The following is a 22,197-nucleotide window of genomic DNA, read 5'->3' on the forward strand; positions in this document are numbered from 1 at the left end:
GCTTCTCGTACATCGTACCACCTTTATTATTTCCCGCAGGGTTGGATCCTAATCCATATACGCATAAAATAATTCACCTATAGATATATATATATACATATATAGGTATGTTACACCGCTACCAGCTAATAACCCTCCCAGGAGAAAAATAAAACCATTATAAAATTGTTTGTTATATTTTCTGAGTGTTTGTTCATCCGTACGTGAAACAAAACCTTGTGTCCCGTATAAGCATTATTTCATTCGGTGTGTTGCCAGAAACGGAGGAAATGGAAACCATATCGCGGTACATACACATGTGTAAACCAAATAACAGGACGTCCATCCGAAGGTCCATTTGCCAAGATAAATATTACATATTTTATACATAATATATACCTACCTTACGGCGAACTTACCTGTTGGCGCAATTTTTCGTACATCCGAACGCGGAGCTTTCGCCTCTCGAATTATTCAGCTGTGGGTATTATTCTTTTTTTCTTCCAAAAATAGAAGTTTTACTTTTTTCATTCCCGCAGTGTACACATCGACCAAGTGAAAGATAAATTTCGAAATCACATCGTCGCGTTGACTGTAATTTGAGCAGTAATTATTAACAAGGTGCGCGTCCCGTGTATAGGTACGTATATACCGCGATGTCCGAAATGGTTTTTCATTTTTTCCAACAGAAAAATTTTATATATACATATGTTTATCGAATATACATACATATTCTATGTACCGTAATCTCGTCACTTTGTTATACTCGTGTAGTGCTGTGAAACTGGTATATACACATGTTACATGCATATCAAATTTTTTCTACGCATATGTATATATTTAATTTTTGTCCCCCATTTTTTATACATTATAATATATCATATGTATGTATACGTACGTGTCTAAACGTCCATGGAGAAAGAAACAAACTCATCAGCACATAATACTATTCTTGTTTGTTCTCTGTGGCGACCGTTGTACTCTCTCCAACACACCTGAACCACTCACTGACCTCTCAAATTCAAAACTCTACCTCCAGGTCTTGAAGGTACAAAATCAAAGAGTCCTTACCAAAATTAATACGCATGAATTATTATTATTATTGAGTATGCCGCATGAGTTTTCATATCGTAGACGATGCCTGGTTAATATTTTTCGCATACGAAATTCTTTTTTTTCCTATCGAAGTACAATTGTTTTTTTTCCTTATGTTTGATTCGCATTTTGCGGAAGTTCGGATTTTTCAACATTATTCCGCAAGATGCTAAATTGTCACAGCATTTATATCTTTAGTATTGTGTGCGCATAGATGTGTAACGCTTGCTGGTAATTCATGACACTAGAGCTTGCGGATATTGCAAAAAAAATGAAGTTGAGAATGTTAGAAAAAAAGAGAGAATATTTGATGAATTGCGAATAATCTCAAAAATTTGCATTTCGTGCAGAGATGTTGAAATTATTCGCACAATAGCATCGTTAATTGTTGCACATTCTATAATATTCGTTGTGTTACCGCATATAATCATTTTCTACGTCGGCATCTTTTTCGATTTTTTTTAGTTTTTTTTTCGTTTGTCACTTACAGTTTCGTACATTTGATATTTTCTATCTGGTGGTTCTGCATGTATTTTCAAAAGGCCGCATGACTCCATATATTACGATGAGAGTGTAGATCAATATTTATGTGCATACGTGGTGAACGAGCTTTTCTACTTTTCGCAAGAAAACGTGGAGCGAACGATATAGATTTACATGGAAGTGAGTTATATCGATAAAAAGAAAAGTGAACGTTGAAAATTTTGCAAATTTTCATCGCAGTATTTCAGATCTGCGCCGACGTAAGTTCCATATGAAACGGATCTATATCGCTTTTAGCCATGCACCTGCCCGGTCTTGCACAAAGTAAAATGACTGAATATGCTGATTTTAAGTAACACCGAAGCATTGTATTAGTTTTACAATTCCACTCTGTACGCCAAAAAAATAGCATAAAAACTACTACTTGGTATCTCAAAGAGTACTAACAATAAAACCCAAATGAAAATGAAATTGTCAATTGGATGAAGATGAGAAGTGAAAAAAAAAAGAAGAAATTAAATTGTACGCATTGATCAACTGCAAGCCCATGCAGGACAATGAAATATGGTGTAACGTAGACATGTGTTGGGGGTTTTTGAACCCTAAGTTCACCGGGCGCTCTCAACGAAAGTGCTGCAAGTTGTGGGTCAAGTCAAGGCCTGCAGAGAGTGCCAAGTGGAGCACTTTGAGAGAATACATTACGTGTGTACATGTACATATATATTTGTATATATTCAAAATTCTCCTGTACATACGCAAAAACATATGTGTACATACATGCACATATACTTGGCGAGAAAAATCTTAATTGTAATCTCGTGGCTCGAGACTCTGCCCGTTGGGAGTCTGCACGACCCGACTAATTGGTCTAGATTTTTATTTGTATATTTTATCTTATTTTATCTTAGTTTTTTTCATCTATCTAATTTGGTTTTTTTTCTTTCAATTCTTTTGACTTGGATGATACTTTTATTTTTGAGATAATCATCATATTATTCGCATCAATGTAGAAATTCTAATTAGAAAACTATTGACGCTTCGTAGTAAAAATTTACTTCTGTATTATAAAATAATACTCTGAGCTCTATACTTTTTTTTTTTTGAGTCATCCGTCCGAAATCATCATAAACTGAGGTTCGCAATTTTTTTTGTTTCTCGTGGAAATATACGGTGCGACATCGGTGAAGTTGATCTCGCTGGTTTCACTAACCATTTTTACTAGCTCGGTTTTTAAAACATTGTAAAGCTCATTAGCGAGCCACCGACCAAATTTACCTCATTTTTTCATCTCGTCAGATTTTATCGTGTTATCTGTATCGGAAGAATTCATTTTCTTATTACGCGATTTTTATCCTCATACCACCTCAACGAAGTTCGGTCGCTTTGTTTATTTTTCATTACGCAACCATGAAAACTGATTTCTTTTTGAAAACACGTACTGCAGCAGATACGTGTATACCTATGTACGTTCACAAGACGGAGTTATAAATTGGATATTTATTGGTTCCTTATTTTTACCTTATTTTGCTGAATGCTGAAGAAACGAAACAAAAAATGAGAGAACCGCAAACTGCTGCAGCAAGTGTACAGCCATAATTATATTATATATATACTATATACACGCCGCTGTAAATGTCACGTACAATACGTACTTGGTAATTTTTCTTTTCTTTTTTATTGTCTTCTTTTGAATTCAGATCGCGCAATCGGGGGAGCTTTTTCATCCCCCGTTGGTTTTTTCTTGTCGACATAGGTATATTTCGGTGCCTTCTCAATTTCTGCCCTTTTCGTTTTGATTTCGTCCCGGACAAAATCGGATACCGGGGGAATTTACTCGACAGACAACGTTGAAAATCTGCACATCATTGCAAAAAATTTGTGTACATATTACATACATCGTATAATTATCGCTGGATATGTTGTGCGTGTATAGAGATATTTTATTATACAGAGTACGTGACTATATACGTGGCTTTTTTTACTTATATACTATACACCTAAGTACCTATATTATATTCTTCGACTTGTAAATTTATATCATAGAAGCTCGAGTCGAAAAAGTAGCTAATGATCGACTACTTATACATATAATTTTGGCACTACATATTAGTTGAACCGGTGATAAGACGATCGTTTATTCAAAACCATTGTGAAAACTGATCTTTAAATATTTCTCAGACAATGGCTGCCACCAAGAGAAACGCAGGACTCACATCAGCCGTGCCGAGAGCTACGCTAAACGACGAGGATTTGGTAAGTCACCTTTTTTCACTCACAAATAATAAACGAATTATTTCATATCATATTGGTACCGTCACATCGTTTATTCTACAATCAAACACCTCTCTTTGCAGTATATTTTTTTTTCTACACTATTCTATTACGTATCACAATAATACACCTGATCATCACCTAAAACGAAACGCAATACAGAATACCGTTGTAATGTGTCAATTTTTATTCATCGGGGTAGGGAGGTCGCTAATAAAACTAAAATCTTTTGAAATACAAAACAAAAAAAAAACAAGGGAATCATTTTTTACATATCGCGCATCAGGCCTCTCATGCCACACGATAAACGCCCGCGGGGCGTTTTTTGATCGGAGATAAAATGTAAATTTCAAAATGTCGAGGGTAAGCTTTATCGAGAACAAAATAAGAATTAACCTATGTAATATTATGCGAGCCGGAGAGGAGAAAAAAAATTATTTATAACGGTATGAGATTTCATAGCGTTGGAGAAGAAGATAACCCTCGCATTATTTCAATGTCGGTGTTAAAAATTATCTAACCTTCGAAGAATTTTGATCAGCAATTAAACGAGCGGGAACGGAATGGAAAAATATATCCGGCAAGTTTACGCGTATAAATGTACGCGTACGTTTGCAATTTTTCGTACATATTTTATTTCCGATCAAATATTATCATATTTCGTTTATTACGCTACTTGTGTACGCAACTGCTGTATTCTTACATACGTACAGCTTTTCCAGTCGACTGTAGATATTAAAATGCCGCGGTGTAATTTTATACGGACAGGGGTTCCCGGTTTTGAAATTGTTCAATTTATCCCTCTCTCGCTGTGTATATATTTTTTTTCTTTGTCTTCCTTTTCCGCCGCGCGTTTTATCCAAGTTCCGTTTACTCTTCGTATCTTCCGTATCACAACCGGCTATTCGTTGTCCCGAACGTTTACGAGCGCGCCTCACGTTTTCTTTTTCCAACGGGGGAAAAAAATGATTAAATAAATAAATAAACGAAACACAAAATCCTAATAAACTTTCCATACATTTTTTTCATCCCCCAAATACCGAGCGACGATTTTTCTCTCCGAGCTTACCTTCGGCGAATAACATTTTCAGTTTCTTCGTACGTCACTGGATATATTACCACCGAACACATTTTCAGCCAGACGACGCCAAAATATTCTGCGCGTTAATCAAATTACGCCTCGATTCGTTGTACTAATTGAATAATTTTCAATCTGTGTAATCGAAGTATTGCGGTTTTTTGATTATTTTTTTTTTTTTTTTTATCTTTATTACGATTCTTTTTTTATCTTTGTATACTCACAAATACACCTATATATAACTACCCACTCGTTATTTACACCTGCAGCAGTAATTAATTGTCTCACACACATTATTGGTATACACACGACCCATATAAATATATACCCACATATATACGTATACCTGTTATACCTATACTATATGCCATTATATGAGTTTCTGATGTCATTATCATTATTGTCATTATAAATATTAATGTGAAGTAATTATAATATTTAAAACGTTTTCTATAATATTTGACAAGTTTAATTGAACCTAAACTTTTCTTCTATATCTACTATGCTGCTGCGTTTTATGCTCATTTCTCCACGCCTCTCTATTTTATTGCACGTAAGTGTGTCTCGCTCTCTGCAAGGTCTATAGCGTTATAGAAAATCAAACCCTAGATCTACATTATATATATCATACATCATACCTATGTACCATCAATACGGTGTTACGCATAAATAACGATAACCACAATACGTAACTGTTTGCGATTCTCTTCCGTTTTTCGTAAAAGTAGTAGATCGGAGTCAGATTTAATTTTTTCCATCCACAGGAATATCATGTCTCTTATCTATTTGTCAATCCACATAGGGCACATAGCGCTAGGACATTACCTCCGATTTATTCGAACATGTAAATATTTCCCCTATATTTTTCAAAATCGCTCGCCAACGGCAAAATGTTTGTTGAAATCTGTGCCACGGGTTGATTCTCCATCTCCGAATCAATTCCCTGAATTATACAGTAGTACACCCGGCAAAATTACAGGCACGCGTGCCGAATTCTTTTCCTTCTATTTTTTTTTTTTTTTGTTTTCTCTCTATTTCCGTGTCAAATGCATTACAATGGCGTAAATCGGTCAGCCCCGGTTTTCTCCCCGTATCAACGAGCGTTCGATATATAATATGTATATGAATTGTAAAAGCATTACGCTTCCTATACGCGATGAATGTACGGTTTCGCGTTATATCCCATTGTTCGCGACAATTGCCGGTATACCATTTTCACTTTACAACTCGTCCGCACTTCCGCGACGAGCGTTTCATTCGTTTTGAATATGCATCGACAATTATTTCAGAACGTTCGTTAACGATACAAACCGACGAATTTCGATCGTTCTCTTCTCCATCCAACGACGCGCGTAGACGATCGGATTTCGGAACTCATTCGCGTGGATACTTGAAAAATGAAAACGACCGCCGAACTTTTGCGGTTGGCGATGCGATATTGTTCGAAACTGTACGGATAAGATAATTTGTCAACGAGGACTTCACCGTTCACACAATTATCACGAACACAGGCTTTTTAGGAAACCGATGCTTACACACTCCTCATAGCTATTCTAGCCGTACAATGGTCTCGAGAAAACTGTGCGATAATCTTTTCACCGAACAATTATCCTCGAGACGGTCGATTCTTTTTACAACGATCGCCCAAAAGATTCGCATAAGTTTCTCAGAGCTGTCCATCCCCAAGGCTAATTTATCGACGCACACCTATTAGGTATTGCATAAAGTGCTAATGAAAACGGTCCGCAAAGGACACCCAGGCCTCGTTTGTCTTGTTCCCTCCTCTCAAAAGTAGTTACGTAATAGCTTCCGTTTTCATATGACTGAATCGATATTAGGAACGAGGAAATATCGGAGAGGTATGTAAAGCGCGGGAAAATGTTAGAAGATAGATGACGAACAATCCGCACGAGATTGACTGGATCATTGACGGGGGAAAATCGCAGGGCGATTACTCACACCGTTTAGGTACACGCATATGTATATACATGACAAAAAGCTTGTGTGTGATATCACGCCAAATACACAGATCACGATACCTCGAAGAGGAATACCAAACGTTTTTCAATGTACATAAAGATAGGAGGACGTTGATTCGGTGAGTATTTGAACAAAACGTATAACCACAAATGGCTTATGAAAGTAGGTGAGAGAGTCGAAAGCGTATACGGGGAGAAAATGTATTCGAAGCGAATGATGTTAGTTTTCATCGCCGCCCCGTTAAAACTGAGTCACAGATAGGGTTTTAAGTCGCGGTCTTGAAAATTACCCAGACCTTCCATTCGGCGGTGTGCATAAATTAGTCATATACGTAAGTATACCGAAGGTATATCCACGGGGTCGAAGAGAGCGGAGCTTAGAGATGGGAGTAATAGAATCGAGTGGCAAGATTTCGGTTGGGTCTGCACTAGTGTTGGAATTGTTAGAATGTACCGTGATGATGAGGTAGACGTATTATAGAATTTAGGATTATGAGATTATAGCGCTCGACACGTATACACCCAACTTGCCTATCTCATATTTTACATACATATAAATACATATAATATTATTATTATGCATTATATAATTCATGAGACCTGCGAGAAACAGAAAGCCTCAACTCGGTTATGATTTCCAGACGTGTATAATGTACGGATGTGTCTGTACCTATTATTAATCTTTGTAAAAATACTTAAAACTTTATTCGAACGCCATCTCTTATTCGAGGCGTATTTATTCATTTATTCATTTACTCATTTATTTTCATATCGCAACTTCCTCATAGCGTTATGTACGTCTTATATCATACCCCCCATGTCTTTTACTTAGCGGGGTAAAACTTTTTCCAACTTTCTATAAAAAACTGAAACCAGTCGAGGGTTTGAACTCAACGCCATTGAGAGACTGAGGGGAAATGATAAAAAATTGTTATCTCCTTATTTTCGAAAGGAGAGAGAGTTGAGGGCTGTCTTTCACGTACGGTGAAGAGAAAAAAAAAAAAAAAGAGAGAAAAAGAAAGAATTCATCCACCGCTAACTTGTTTTTAATAAACGCACAAACTGTTGCAATTCCTCCCGCAGAAGATGCACGTCTACAAGAAGACCCTTCAGGCCCTGATCTATCCGATATCATCGACGACGCCGCACAATTTCGTACTATGGACAGCGACGTCGCCTACGTATTGCTACGAATGCGAGGGACTTCTTTGGGGAATAGCGAGGCAAGGAGTGAGATGCACCGAATGCGGGGTGAAGTGCCATGAAAAATGTAAGGACCTCCTGAACGCCGACTGTCTCCAAAGTAAGTTGAAAAAGATATCGTAATTTTTTCGTCATTCTCCCGATTATTAGATCTTCGATTTCCCACGGGAAATTTTCGTACGTTCTGATTCGGTACACATGCATCGCGTGAGCGTATAGGACGCTTTAATTTTCGGCGATATAAAATATATTGAAAAATTTAGAGGAGTTTATTTAATAAACCGTGACGCGGGTATTATTTGCGGATGAAAATTGACGAGCCGCCTATGCTATAAGGTACGAGTATATCAGTCAGTTTTTGCACATATTATACTCGGAAATTTTGATTAATTAATACGGGCGACGGAGAGACAGGCGGGCGGGCGGACGGGGTTGACTTTAGCGCGGTGACAAACAAACGGCGATGATAGATTTGCGGGAATCGTTCGCGATGGGGGAGCGAAAAATAAAAGTAATATGAAAAAAAGCGATCGTCCCTCAAAAAAAATGAAAAAAAAACGAACAATAAAACGACGATAATATTTCGAAAGCGAACGACGAACGGCAGCGGCTCCCGCAGCCTGTCGAGGAATAGGAGACTCTTCAACTTTGAATAAATTCCAACGACGATGAGCTCTGGCACTTCTGCAGCGGGTGTCTGTTAATTCACCAGCGGCAAAAGCTACGAGACGATGTCAAACGACTATATTCAGTGTACGCGACTACCGCTGCAAAATTATGTAGAGCAAATGAAACGTTGGATTGCAAAGAGGGAATAAAACGAGAAATTGTACGGTTCGCTATCCGTCGACGTACACCGTTCCGATCCATGTAAATATACCTTGACCGAATAAAAAAGAAAGCTGAGCATCGATATCGAATATCCTTTCAGGGTTGGATATCGTAATCCCTAGAGCTTTATACGCGACCATTGTGAAGATCCGAATACGTATGTACATTGTTTCCTATCCGATGAGGGAGTATACGCAGGATGAGAGCAAAGCTCGCGTAAAGCGAAAGAAAATGGCTATGAAAATATGAAAATGGATTACTCGGCGGCGGAGCAGTGGATGAGAATTGACCCGACTGCAATTAACCGTCGGTGATTTCAGTTTGAAATGAGGTTGCGTGAAATTAGAACGACGACTACCGCATCAAACCCTATGGGAGACGTTGATTGAGATCGCGGGAGGTTGCAGCAAACTATACGTATAATACATACGTAATCCATACCGGGACATTACCACGTATGTTGCATGCATACCCACGTAGCTTTGGGGCGTGAGAACGTCGTATAAATCCCTACAGTAATGTTAGGGAGCACACCAGGTTTGATCGATTCCATTGCTCTCTTGGTCCGACGGACGCGACGGCCAAACCCGATATACATACGAACCTCACTCTGTAATAATTCTATTCCGTCTAGCGATTTGGCCCGGAGCCGCGTCGACGCTCTAATCTCTACCGGATAGACGCTGCCAAGGTGAATATAACTGACGAGGACATTGTCGCCATGTCAGCATTCGCGTTCACCCCCCCCCCCCCCCCCCCCCCCCAAGTTTATGCCGTATACGTTCGCGTTGTAAAGAGGAAAAAGGGTGCGAATTTTCTCTTATCAAACACATCGGAAAGCGGTCGCTCGATCGATTCGGAAAATATTTACTTTCTGGCCTTTTCATTCTTTCTGATTTTCGGGTGAAACATTTTCATCCCGTCGTTTGGGTCGTGATCGTCACCCAGCTCATCTTACTTTTCAAACTTTCGACTCGCGCTTTAAGATTCCATCGAACATCGACTTTTTAGGAAAGGAGTAGCATTGCTTTATCTCGATTTTTCTGCTCCAAAAGGTGAAAAATTGACAATAACTCGATTAATTTTATAGATAGATCAATTTTGCGCCCAGATTCGGATTCCTGAGATCAAAATACATAAGAATAGCATAGGGAACCCAGGAAAAAAAAATTTTGATTTTTTACCCCAAAATCGAAAAAACTCCAAGGGGTACCCCTTTGAATTTTTTCAATTTTTGGGTCAAAACTGAAGTATTTTAAAAATCGATCGTATGACCCTTTTCTAGTGTATTTTGACCACAGGAACACGAATCCGTTGAGTAAATCGAGCTACGAATTTTTCCCGTCAAGATATCTCCATTTTTCTGCTCTGAAAATCGAAAATTTGGCGATAACTCGATCAATTTTATTGATAGATTAATTCAACTTGTGATTTCGGATTCCTAGTACATCGTTAACGTCCACGTCGCGGGGTTTCATTTTCCTTTTATTCCGAGGGATTTCACATCTTCGTCGTGGAAGTCATTGAGCGCACGACGCTCGCAACTTACTCGATACGAATTGTGTCAATTTATCGTGACCCTGTTTCATTTGGATCGAAAAAAAAATACGACCATTTACCCGCCGTAAAGGTCGGGGTGGCGAAGACCAACTACCCCGGGATTAGGATGAAGAATGTTCATAGGTAGTTTCATTTGATTTCCTAATGTCCCGTTCATTTGTCACGACCCAGGTGAAACTTACATTTTTCAACGTTATCACATTTATTCATTCACCGGTGAAAATTTCAATTTCTTTACGGCGCCCGGTAGCTTGCATTTGAAAAAATAATTTCACACCACGTGACACACACAGCCGTACGTTTTGACTTTTTGGTACCGCTTGCGATATCCACAGATATTTGGGTGAAATTAAAACTATTACACCCCCAAACTTTTAACTCTCCCTCTTTCTTAATGGCCACCATTACATCAGAATGATTGGTATACGTAATTTCCGACCTAGTTAACCTCCGTTGGAACAGCTTTCACCGAAAATAGACCGTATTACCTATACGTCTGTCTCTAGGCGTACGTAGCGTACCCATATATACTTATATATTTTACATATGTGCCCATATGCAGTGTGAAATATATACAGTATACGTGTATACCTACGTACAATTTCACATACGTATGTAACGTACGTACTGGTTATATCCACGCGGCAGAGACACGAGGTACGACTACGCGGGCACACCGGAAAATTAGAGACGTCAGATTGCTTTTGGAAGGTAAAAAAAGCAAAACACATGCACAGTTCATCATCCTCGAACACCACCGAGAGACAGATATAACCGGGTGGCGCACCGGCTGCTCTGTTTTACTTTTACTTGTTTTTCTTTTTCAAACCGCATCCCCAATCGGGACGCAAAAAGCTGTTCTACATTTTCACCTCGCTCCGACGCCCCGCGCCGCACCGCGCGGATCGATCGAAAATCGACGCACTTGAGAGAGAATCTGAAATTTTAGCAGACGGATGTACAGTTATACACTCGTGGAATATTTTTTCACGATATTACACGCCGACTCAACTCCACAATGCGTGAAATACATCCAGCAGACATCGCGCGGAAATACGTCCGTCGCTCACGGGTGTATCTGCGGTATTTTGTCGGATTTATCGTCGAACGCCCGTCATTGTTCGGGGGGGGGGGGGTAGTGTTACAATTCACAATAGGAACGGTTCCTTCGCCTTCCACCGCAGATATAATTATCCCTGTAATACGCTGCGACCGTTGTACGGTACCACATTCGAAGATCAATGTCATTGACGGTATCGGGAGGCAACACTACGTGCGTAATTGGATATTGGTTATCTTTATCAACGACAAATGTTATCGCGAAATTCAACGCGTCCCTCGAAATTCTATAGGCTCGAAGTCCGAGGTGTCCGAGGCAATAGCAACGTGTCCGCGTTGCAACTACATTCGGACGATCTTCCTCTCGATATTTTTTTTCCTCTCCGTATAAATCCACGATGATTGCGTAGCCTGATAAAAATTTATGTAGACACGAGTTAAATATTTAAACTGAAATTGGTAAAGGTTTGCATACCCTATACGGACGCTGGAATATTACATCGTGGGTGGGTATGAGAATTGGTAGCTGATTCCGAAACAAACGGATGTTTTAATTAGACGTAATTAAGAAGAATTTTACTTGCACATATGTATGTATGTATGTATACGTTGCGTTCTCGGTAAAAGCCGCCACGAGTCTGACTAAGCGCATACGATACGTACGTAATGAGAATTGTTCGGAGCGAACAAAGGGATTGTATTATTCACCGCAAATGTCGCTATTTATTATATTACCGAACGTGAAATCCTGTTGGTTTGTATGGTTCTCGGTTTTACCGTATGAACGGTGAAAAAAGAAAAGCGAACAAGAAACGCGAGAAAATGAAGGAAAACAAGTCGCGGCCGCGGGGCTAGACCCATCTGGACGAAATATATTTATCAGAGGTATACACCCGAACAACCGAGCGTGGTAAGAAAGACCGGAAATAACGGTGAAGGTGAGGCGAAAGAAAGGTTAACTAATTGTACCTTAACGTGCTCACGTATAAGAACAAATATCCAGTGGCTCGAAGGCCGCGTGTGATTGATGTACATGCAATAATAAAGTGAAGTCGACCCAACCTGGGGGTGGTTCGCGTTCGATAACTAAAACTCACCCCCCCCCCCCTCCCTCACCGGGAGGGATATAATTACCAGTTTTCGTTCGATACAGTGCCTCCCCTACATTCTCTCTGGCGGGGTACGTTTTCCAGTTATTGTTATTTTTGTATTCGCTTCAAAAATCCGTAAAGAAAAATAATAAAAATCCAAAACGAAGTATTATAAGTATGGTGTATCCAGACTGTATCCAGGATGATCGACGAGGTTGTACCGAAAGTGCGGTTTTTGATACCGTGGGGTGAAGTTAAAAGCGCTGGAGAACTTGTTTTATAGTTGGCAATTCTAAGCGAATTTAAACACGATAGTATATCAATTTGCGATTGATTTTTCTTTCACTTCGCGTTTCAGGGGCTGCTGAGAAAAGTTCCAAGCACGGAGCCGAGGATAAAGCGAATAGCATCATAACCGCTATGAAGGAAAGAATGAAGCAAAGGGAAAAGGAGAAACCAGAAATATTCGAGCTTATCCGGTGAGTGATATTAAAAATCCTTATCCTTTCATCGATAGAATTTTAATATAAAACTTTTATTCACGATAAATTTGGTATAAAATAAATTTCGAGGATAATCAATAACGTACCGTATTCGCGCACGAATTTACCTAAATCTCCCTAATTTCAAATCATTCGAATTCAATAAATTTCGCTGTCGTGACGGACGGTCGATAATTTTTCCGAGCTTCCCCAAGTCAAACCGTCAGCGAATTTCGATAAGTGATTATGCCCGACGGTAGTATACGTCGTATCATCTAGCCTCGGTCTGCGACGTCGCAGGTGCAGATCGAAAGAGTTGTATCAAAGCGTATTACCCGTGCAGGCGATTTTATGAAAATTTTAGCATCGATCTTCGGGGCGATTTATCGATCGATCGAACAAGGCTGTCCACCGCTTCAATTTTTTCACCGCAGACGCTATAATATTGGCGCAGGAAACCCAGTCAAGAAGGAAATGAAATTTTATTTATTTACGAGCAGATAAGTAATCAAATTCCCAGTAGCCGACTTTAACGGAAGTGCCTGCACTCTAGTCCACGTTATAGCCTACCTAAAGGGAAGTAAATAGGAAGAAAAAAAAAAAAAAAGGACGGCGTCTGATTATACCCTCCGTATTAGTCGCGACCCTTTCTCATGTGAGATAAATACAAACTCGCGTAGGCACGTTCGTGTAACATCGGAAATACATACCCTAGTTTACGGTATATAATATATGACATACACCCGCATAACGTATACATACACGTACCGTGCACATCGGATATGTGTCGGGATAGGCATAGATATGTGTATACGTATGTATCGTATATAAATTCACCGTCAACGAATGATTTATGAAAATTGTGTTCCAGCATGGCGGTTTATTTTTACTTACACACCATTTTCATACGTTTCGCCGTTTCCTCTTTTTTTTTCTCCCTCTTACACTATATTTCTCCATCACGAGAATTGCACCTATATGGTAAGAAATATGGAAAAAAAAAAAAAAAAAAAAAACTGCGTCAAATCATCTCGCGCGATGCAGCAGCAGCGGCAGCAGTAGCACCTGCAGTACAGAAAAGGAGCCAATTCGACATCAGCTCCATATACAATCTCGTTCATTTCGAATGGGAAACCACTTTTTCATCCCCTTCTATTTTCGATGACATATTCTATTTGTTCCATAACGTGTTTGCTGACGAGTTAGAGGCAACTTCGGGGTTGCTAATCGCTTGGAAACTAATGACGGAAAAAAAGTAAAATTCATTCGTTTCTCGTGCCTCGTATATCGAGGGCGTTTACCGATAACCTACCGGTTTGTAATAGATATATCGCGTGACTGGAAAATTTCTACAAAAATTCCGGATTCTTTAAACATTTACGCCGTCCGACGAGCACACGGCAAACGGAAAGAAAGAAAGAAAAAAGAAAAATTGAAATACCGAGTGAAGAGATTATACTCGTCTGGGCTCCTAAGCTATACCGCAAAACTATTATCACATTGTTTGCTAGCTTACTTATTAGTCACCGTCAAGCTGGTCTGCATTCGTAAATAGGTATAAGGTAATACATATCCGCTATTTCATCCACCCCATAGCTGGTTAGCAGCGTGGCCAGCTATACATTTCACTATAGCTCGGAGTTAATCCTGTATTTGCTCTTTGTTTGAGCTCGTCGGTCAGGTGCCGCCTGCTTTCATATCCACGACAAAAGAAAATGCGTGGATGAATAATAATAATTCTGTTGTTTATTATCGTGCTCATCGTGTTACGGTTAAGGTACGAGTATATTATATACTACGCCGCAGCTTTGACTTGGGAGTAACCTGTATTGAAAATGACAACAACACCCCCCCCCCCCCCCCCCCCCCCGTCCGTCCGTCACGGGAATTTTCTACGTATTTCATTAAAATTAACGCGCGGTTGACATTATGGATATTTTAGGTAAATGAATGCGAGTAAGAAAAAATTGTGTTGCTGTATAAATTTGAGAGTAGCTCACGTCGGTCGTCGTGATGATGATCGATGAATCACGTCTCGGTGTTATAATTGTTATCTTCGATTGTAGAGCAATCGAAAAGTTGTTCACCTGTTTCTATGGATGTATTATGTAAATTTAATCGGAGTCTAGGTCGGTGTTTGGAGTAAGCGAAAAGAGCCACATCAAACATATGAAGGAGATCAACCAGTCGGTGTTGGATGGTACGAGCAAATGGTCGGCCAAGATTGCAATTACAGGTTTGTTAGCTGCAACCGCAAATTCGATATAAAAGTGACCGTCGTATGGCATTTTTAACGTCAATTATTTAATCGTTATCGTGTTCAATTTATATATATATATATACGTGTGATACCCATACATCATATACATTCCCATATACCTACATTCATATACGCTCGGCAGTTGCAACCCTCTGTATTTTTTCGAGAATTGAAAATCAAAAAGACGCTGCATACAATTGTCCCGTGACTTGTCAAGATGTTCAGTGTTTTCCGTATTTAGATATAATTATACATATGTGTTGACAGGTATATTCGCATCATCTCGATGCGTACATAGATATATTACATGTTTTGACAGTATAGGTATGTATGACGTGATCGTTGTGCCTCGGCTGTGTTTTCGTGATTGTTTTATCGAACGTGGGGTGCGTAGAGAAGAGATATCAGCAAAACTGATCCGATCAAATACGATTGGATCGGGTCATTTCACGGGGTGTTAATTTTTCGTGTTTTCGGTGGATAAGTACTCAAAATTCCACCTGACATCTGTACTGCCGGTTCCCGAACCGTTTCCACTTCTATAAATCGAGTGGAAGACCGACGATTCGGATTTTTTTTCGTGAAATCGTAACGAGGCAATCGACGGACAACGTGGATTCGATTGATTCGCCGATTCGTAAAATAAATATATAAATTTCGGGCTTCGAGTTTTTTTACGCTGAAGCAACAAGCTCCCCTCGTACAAGATATAATTATGCACCGCGGATTTCCCCGTCTTCAACGGAGGAGACGAAGAAAAAATCTTACCCTTTTACTTCATTTGGTAACGCGAGTTTAATTTCAAAGCCCGTCAATTTTAATTTATATTTTTAACTCGTTGAATTTTCTTTGGATTTTAATCAACGCGTGAGACAACTGCCCCGGGTATAATAAGGTACATCTTAAGGTATACGTATACCGCGTAAGGGATCTTTCATGGTTAAACTTTTCTCGTTCTCAAACAAAAGTAAACTCCGACAATAAACGTCGGAGACAAAGCTAGAGCTATCCCACGGTAAGGGAACCGAAAACCCCGTCGGTTCAACCCAAGGCTTCAAGCCCAATGGAACAAAGACTTGTTGCCTTTGAAAATACCTCGCGAAGGAGTTTCGGTTGTACGTATATTTATAAATAATTGCTGTAAATTTTTCCTCATTTACAAGCCGGCAACTTTCGGTGGACGATTTTCAACGGGGTAACGACGTTTCGCGCCCGTCCGAATCGTTCGTTTAATTTCTTTAGAGGGGAACCGATTGTCGATTGTCCCAAAAAAGTAATCAGATCGATCGAGAGGCGGCAAAGAGTGGGAGAGGCAGTTGTCGGAAGAATTTCTCAGCTTTGTTGACTCACCTGAGGCAAGTAACGTCAGACGCAATACGACCCGAGGAAAGCTTAGAAACGCAAATGCAAGACCTTAATGCCTCTTTCTTCGTATTAGTCGCGGGTACAGACACATCCGGTGTGTGTACGTAAGTACGTAGGTACGATGTCGTGTACACAATACGGAAATATATTCGATCCCGGCTCACCCGCGGTGCACAAGGCACGAAACATTTACTCAACGACTCGGGAGAACTCGAGCTTCTACACCGCTGATGTAAAGCAATTGTAAAAGCTAGTAAAGTAAAGTGAAAAATCACGCTTCGTAGGGTTCTTTCTTAAAGTGCCTTGATTTCCTAACACACCGCCGAGGAACGGGTTCAACATTCTCGAATAATCCATTAGCCCCGAGTGGAGTGGATCTTCCGTAAATTTCAGAACTATATCGTCGGGATGATCCCGCGGAACTAGCTTCCGGCTGTTTAACGCAGTTCCATCGACACCTTTTTTTTTCCCCCCTATTTTATCGCGGAAAGAAATCATCATTCGGTGGTCCGTTATCGGAGCGAAAACGTACAATGTCCGCTATATCTGCGTCGGGGATCCACCGTATCCAGATCGGCATGGGGCTTACTCGGCATGTTCGAGGTCGGTATAGGTACGTTCGGGGGCCGAGTTCAATCGAAAATCCATTAGGGTCACTCGGCTACTTGTTGTGGATGTGGTCATCGCGGCGGTTACGATCCTTCGCCGATGTAGGTAAGTGCAGGGCGAGAAGACCATCTATCTACGGTCACTGTGCCAGGGCTACAAAGATAGTGTAGATACCGCCAAACGACGCCGAGCTATACCTCGCTCGCTCCGGGTCGAAGCGATTCGCCCAACCACCTGTAAATTGTAATTAGCGATCGGGATTTACCTGGTATAGCTAAGGTTTCACCTACAGCCCTTTCAAATCTTGATGGCGTCGTCGTGCTCGCTAATTTCTGATCAAATACGGCTGACCAGAAGCTGGAACCTCCAGCGACGGTGCGGGCGCGTTTTACGCTTCGGAATGTAGGCCATGTCGGTACTCGATAGAGTGAATTAAATCCCCAACTTTGATCGAGCGTTATCGTTGAGAATTGAGCCTCGGTTCGTTGCAGGCACTCGAATTTCCGCGTAACGACGTCCGGACTGCTCGTTTTCGGGTAATTAGACCCCGGAGATAAACGATCGTTGTGTTTCGGTACGGACCTCGTTAATCGGGTAACCGTCGACTATACTGCACATCCAGACCTCGGGATTCTCCGATCGAACTTTCCGAAATTCGCAACGCTCGCGATCGCTTAACGCTCGATGCCGCGGTCTTCGAACGGGCGTTACTCGCTCTCCACCTCGACTCGCTTCTTACCGTAACAATTATTCGGTTAGACGTAACATGAAGGGAAGTTGGCAGCCAGCCACTACCGTGCAACAAGTATACAGCTACTCTTATTCAACAGGGAAGTCTCTATCGCTCGTGTATAGGTATATTCCCGCGGGTTACACCCCTGAACAGTGGTACTGTGAGATACACACCGGTTCGAACACTCGTGACAGCGCTAGGTTGTTAATCGTAAGACCCGACCTCTGCCTGCCAAGTGTAACGGTATAATTTACTAATTGCCAAGATAACAGGTGGTCGAATCGTAAAGGCCTGCGCTTACGGATAAATCGGTTGAAAAAGACTGAAACTGAAAAAACTTCAACATTTGCGCATAGCGATAATTTATGCACTCGGCGGCTACATTGACCGTCCGTAATCGTCGGCCGTTAATCTGCTCGTGTGTAGGGTATCATCCAATTACGTCTTGATATCGGAAACAAGGTTCGATCGAGACTAGCGCTGTTTCACCCCCCCCCTCAACTTTTAAACAGTAATCTTACAAGTGCAACCATCTCGATAATCCCTCATCTAATTTGAATCTAATCACCGATTCTTCGCACTTTCATATTACTCGCCAAAATCGATTCGATCTTCGTATAATACATTATATTCTTCGACTCGGGATTACTCGTGGAACGACTGCAATTTTATTTCTTTTTTCGGCTCTTCGGTGTTTTTTTTATTTTTTTCCTTACCGGCGGTATAATTTCGTACACGACCCTCTTCTGCCCGGGGAAGGAAAACAATTTTCTCACCAACAATAAGAACGAACCACACCCCCATTTATACAGGAGGCGCAAGGTGGATCGGTGTTAACGACGTGCCGCCCGCGCAGACGGTAATTCTTTACGACTTTTCCCCCGTATAGTTTATACGTAATATAGAAGAAATTCGTTCAGAAATTCAAGGACTCGCGGGTACGATTTCGCGCGATTGGAACGATACGAGTATAACGTAGTCACCTGACAAAAAATAGTTGTTTCTTTATTCTATTTTTTGCCTCCACCCCGCCGCACACGGCCGCGATCGCGATATCGTACCTGTGAATCATAACCCGTCGGGGACGCGGAGTTTTTTCACCCCGTCCCGTGAAGTAGATATAAGTGTGTACCGATCCCCACCAGACCACCGATTGACCAACACTCGTCTCTCAAATCCGGGCTATTCATACAAGGCAAACGAATAGCTAGGTTCAGGTGTCAGGCACCTGTTGTGCGAAAATCCCATCACATGCCGAAATGTGAATCACACCGGGTATCGTAGACCGATAGATTGATATTTTACCGTTTGTTTGTCGCCCTTTTTAACTTTTCGTTTCTTTTTCAGTTTCTTGTTTCTCCCCCCACTTTGTACCACTTGATTATTTACGAATCTATTTTTTGCTGAAAATTGCCCGGGCACTGTGTATGTCGGCTGTTATCGATGTTGTGCTGATTATAGTTCTGGGACGATGTCTAGACGGTGTTTGCACCGGAGGTTTCAGGGATGAAAAAAAAATAATTCACGTTGCAACCGTTGAAAAACGGGAGGTTTTCATCTACGTTCGGATACGCGCCGCGGTAATAATTTTGCCGACGTGCAACGTCAAAGACATCGTCCTCGATCAACGAATTGCAAAGATATTTGTGCATCTCCCAGCGGCAGCGTTTGAAGTTAGTGAAAAGAAAAGCGTAGGGTTCCCGTTCGGAAGGAGTTTGGCGAGCCGAGCTGAGCTGCGAGAGGGGAAATACGGTCGTCAAGGACAACTCTCGAGTTATGAGAAAGGAATGTTGAAAGTGAGGTAATTGAATGTTAGATGACGAGTAAAATTGTTCTTTTCAGCACCACGTTTTCAGTGGATCCCGACACCCACATAGACACCCTCGAACAGGCTGAGGAAATCGTACTAGAGGGCACGAGCAAGTGGTCCTGCAAAATCGCCATCACAGGTGATCTTCGAATTAAGCTTGAAAACAAACAAATATTTATCTATATCCATATCAACTATCTAAGCCACATCTCCGATCTATCTATCTATCTATCTTTGTTCATCATCATCTATAAATACACCGATTCGGATTAGTCCGAAATATCCATCGATCGTCATTCATCCTTGTCTATTTCTATGCTTTCCATTTTTTTATACTTCACGTACTTCCCAAATTGATAATGAAAATAAATTAAATACGCAGAGAATTCTTGCTTCTTGATCCGGCGATAAAACTCTCAGGGCAAAACGAAAGAAATTTCTAATATATTTTTCCTCACCACTGCACTCTGCAGATATACAACGTACGAACTCTACTATGATAACATCTTATGCCCGGCCACTCCTTCACCTTGCCTCTATAGTAACGTCAAAATGAAGGTTGGTATACGAAAGTTATGAAACTTGTCTCCCGGAACGATCGGAAGTATGAGTATCGAGTTTTTCACCTACAGTAAGGTTGGGTTTCTCTTGTCCGTTTGCGATGCACACGTGTATTACTCGGTACCAGAAGTGTCCGACGTTATATGATTACAGAGTCAAGGGTTAGCGGAGGGTTCGGAATTCATTTCTTGTACAACCGACCTGCACGCATGTCGCTCATTAGGTTCCATTATGTACGATGTGCACACAAGTGTTTGTTCGGTGAAGAAACAGAAAATAATTGAAGTAATAAACGAGAAGGATGAAGAAAAAAGAAATGATTAATAAATTGACTAATGATTCGTTAGAAACGTTCGTGATTGTTGTTGTTTTTTTTTTCTTTTTTTTTTTCTTCTAGTATGTGTATGTATTACATTATACTCCACATTGGAAGAGTGGCAGCCGATCGTTAAGCTACCCTCGTAGTCGTGCTAAACCCTAGAGAGTGTAGCGAAGCGTGTGGGTAAAAAATATATGCGTGTACAGGTAGGCGTATAGTAGGAGTATAGGAAATTCCGAAACTCCATTAGACTTATTGCCATTCTAAAAATAAATATCAAAACTCCATGACAAAATTGTAACGGTGGAAAACATCGACCAATTTTTACGGTCAGCGAGGGCCCTGTCAATTTCGAGCTTTTGTCGAGTCGTTTATTTCACGCCTTCCGCAGAAGCACGCGTTCGGATCGAATCGTACCTTATCGTATTACGGGTAACGGGGTTCGTTTTCAATTCGAAAGATTGTGGGAAAAGTTGCTTTCGGAAATATTCGTTTGAACGCAGGTACGAGAGGATCAAACGTGGGGCATTACCGTAATTAACAAAACTTCCGCGGAGCGTAATGTATACTTGTGCGCTACTAAAGAGGGAGAGCACCGTTACATAATTTTTAGGGTATGCCGCCCGACCCTGCGGCACTTTACGCCGATAGAAAGGAGTGCGTACGTACGGAAGATGAGGCGGAAGGAAGGGCGTGAGGTTTATTCAAAATGGGATTTTCACCTTTTTAGAAAGGAGTAAAAGCTGAGGGTGAAGCGAGGCCGTGAGTCGGGGGCATTGTACCTTTTGGAAAATTTACTTATAAGATAAGAAGCGAGGAATAACGCAAAACGTATAATGGCGCGATGCCGGTGCAGGGTGAAAGGAGAAAACATGCTAAGACCCGTGATGGAGTGTAGAGAAAAAATAAAATAAAATCACAAAAAATATAGATTTAAGAAAAAAAAAAAAAGAGAGAGCGAACCACGCGTTACGTGCAGCAGCTCAGCCTTGAAGCTCCTGAAAACCCCCCGCGTTCCCGGCTAGCCACGCGTTTCGTTTGTGTGAGTTTGAAAAGATCGATAGTTCAACGTACACCCAAGTACGTATGGTGCCACCCACACTTTGCGACCCCTTTGCCCTTCCGCGCCTCGCATTCCCTACCCTTATTACTTACTATTGCCGCTTCTCTCTTAGGTTTACTCCGAGCAGTCCGCGAGTCGGCTCACCCTTCGAAACCCATTATGCCGTTTTTCCTTCTGATTCGTTTGCAACTCGATACTTATCCGGACACTTGCCCATTCCGTGTCTCTATTATGGACTGATTACACTATTTCCTCTCGGCGCTGATAGGACGGTTTCAAACTCCCATTCGATTCCTTTACTTTACCAATAATCGGCAATCGTTCGCACGCCAGGTTGCTCCAATTTCATCCACTAGAACTGGGAAT

The 22,197-nt window shown here is 40.9% G+C and overlaps 1 protein-coding gene across 15 annotated transcripts in view; it reads left to right on the plus strand.

Annotated features, from left to right (window-relative positions):
* LOC105693419 (protein unc-13 homolog B) overlaps window positions 1-22,197 on the plus strand; it is a 171,030-nt gene that overhangs the window by 133,752 nt on the left and 15,081 nt on the right. For 6 of the 15 annotated variants that reach the window (XM_048654564.1, XM_020856631.2, XM_020856628.2 and 3 more), the window contains 5 exons: window positions 1,019-1,027; window positions 3,736-3,810; window positions 7,969-8,188; window positions 12,988-13,108; window positions 19,921-20,027. In XM_048654564.1, the coding sequence (XP_048510521.1) occupies window positions 1,019-1,027; window positions 3,736-3,810; window positions 7,969-8,188; window positions 12,988-13,108; window positions 19,921-20,027 (532 nt within the window). Of the gene's footprint in view, window positions 1-1,018; window positions 1,028-3,735; window positions 3,811-7,968; window positions 8,189-12,987; window positions 13,109-15,240; window positions 15,348-19,920; window positions 20,028-22,197 lie in introns of all 15 variants that reach the window. The other 9 variants (XM_020856630.2, XM_048654581.1, XM_020856619.2 and 6 more) reach the window with 4 other exon arrangements.

Source organism: Athalia rosae, chromosome 1, assembly GCF_917208135.1.
Source record: "Athalia rosae chromosome 1, iyAthRosa1.1, whole genome shotgun sequence".
In the NCBI taxonomy this organism is placed as follows: domain Eukaryota; kingdom Metazoa; phylum Arthropoda; class Insecta; order Hymenoptera; family Athaliidae; genus Athalia; species Athalia rosae.